The sequence below is a fragment of the Chinchilla lanigera genome, unplaced genomic scaffold (assembly GCF_000276665.1).
Source record: "Chinchilla lanigera isolate Chin_1 unplaced genomic scaffold, ChiLan1.0 scaffold00114, whole genome shotgun sequence".
NCBI classification, from domain to species: Eukaryota; Metazoa; Chordata; class Mammalia; order Rodentia; family Chinchillidae; genus Chinchilla; species Chinchilla lanigera.
Genome location: NW_004955515.1, coordinates 5,505,682 through 5,507,408, shown reverse-complemented (window position 1 = coordinate 5,507,408; position 1,727 = coordinate 5,505,682). Strand labels below are relative to the sequence as shown.

Genomic DNA, 1,727 nt, shown 5'->3' with positions numbered 1-1,727 from the left:
TTTTGGCCTTACAGCTGTCTGGGGAGGATCAAATAAAGAAATCTTTCCTCTGACCTCCACTGCTCTCCGGTTCCCTTCTCAAACTTCTTCCTCTCCAGCACAAACTAGTATGAATCAAGATGACTGCTCCTTATTTTAGAAAAGCTAATGTTAACCATTTGTAACTGGCAGGAAGTATTTTCCGGTGTTGTGACATCATCGTTATCAGAAACTGAAACACTGTATCCATCAAACAGTATCTCCTCCCTCACTCCTAGCCCAGCAACCACCACTGTACTTTTCCTCTCTGAATTTGACTGCTCTGGGTATCTCAGATCACCAGAATCCTATGGATCTGTCCTTCTGTGACTGGTTTATTTGCATATTGGTTCAACAAGTTGTGGTATGAATCATAGCTTTCTTTTAAAAAAATTTTTGGTCTCATTTTTATTATTACATGTTTCAGTACATAATGACTAAATTCCCTGTGGGGAGTTGGTAGATGTCTGTGAGTCTATGTTCAGCTTTCTGAAGAATGCCGTACTATTGTCCTTGGCAGTTGTACTACAGCATTTTTCTCTGGCAATGGGTTTTGTCTTCTTTATTTACTTTTCTCTTCCAATCAACTAGCCAGACCTAAAGCTATCTTTGTCCACAAAATACCAAACTTCTTCTTTCATATAAATCTCTATGGAAGAACTTAGTTGAGACAATGATAACTCTAGCAGAAAATATCTGAGAGTCACAAAGTCCTCAAGTCCTGGTGCCAATGCCAATAATGACACAATTCCCTATCTCTCCATCGGTAACAAGGGAATGATGTGTTAAAGAACAGTATAAACTGCAAATGGCAATGAAATTTTATTTTTATATCTCAGTACTCATAATTTTTATATTACTGTTAAAGCAGAAACAAAGGTATGGTGTTGCACACCAGTAATCCCAGCATTCGGGAGGCTGAGGCAGGAGCATCGTTCAAGTTCAAGACGAGCTTGAGCTACAAAGAGAGCTCAAGGCCACCATGAACTGCATAGCGAAACCCTGTTTCACAAAGACAAAAAATTAAGTAAATAAATAAAAGGGCTTATCTTTCTGATTAAGTAATATTCTTGTTAGAAGACTTTTTTTAGTCCAAAAAAGGTATGTGAGCTTTCATAGTTTCTCTCAAATAAAATGATCTTATCCATTCTGATGACACGTAATCAGCCTCAGACTTACCTTTAATCTTTACATATTGCATATCTGGATTAACACACAGTGCAAGGTTACTAGGTAGAGTCCAGGGAGTGGTTGTCCAAGCAACCAAAGATATACTTTCATCTTCTTCCAAAGGGAATGTTACAAATACTGAAGGATCTTGAACATCCTGAAACAGAATAAGGTATTGCTTTAGAAATCCATAATACAAATGTAATATGAGAAAACTGATTTATTGAGAATTAAAATGAGTATTTTAGGAGGAAATGAGCTCCTAAAAATCATTTATATTTTGCCACATTTATTTAAAAAATATAAAGCAAGAAGTTCACATTGCCGGGTGTGGTGGCGCACACCTGTAATCCTAGCACTCGGGAGGCTGAGGCAGGAGGACTGCTGTCGAGTTCAAGACCAGCCAGGGCTACAAAGTGAGCTAAAGGCCAGCCTGGAGACTCTGTCTCAAAAGGACAAAAAAAAAAAAAAAAAAAAAAAAAAAAAAAAAAAAAAAGAAATAGCAGTTGAGTTTCGTGGTACATGTCTGTAATCATGGC

General features: G+C 37.5%; 1 protein-coding gene across 1 annotated transcript in view; it reads right to left on the bottom strand.

Moving 5' to 3' along the window:
- The window catches only part of Iars (isoleucyl-tRNA synthetase), a gene marked incomplete at its 5' end in the record, with an annotated part of 52,012 nt that extends 50,667 nt beyond the window's left edge, over positions 1-1,345 (bottom strand). The window contains 1 exon segment of the mRNA XM_005408918.2: positions 1,239-1,345. Coding sequence (XP_005408975.2) covers positions 1,239-1,345 — 107 coding nt within the window.
- Between the last annotated feature and the right edge of the window lie 382 nt (positions 1,346-1,727).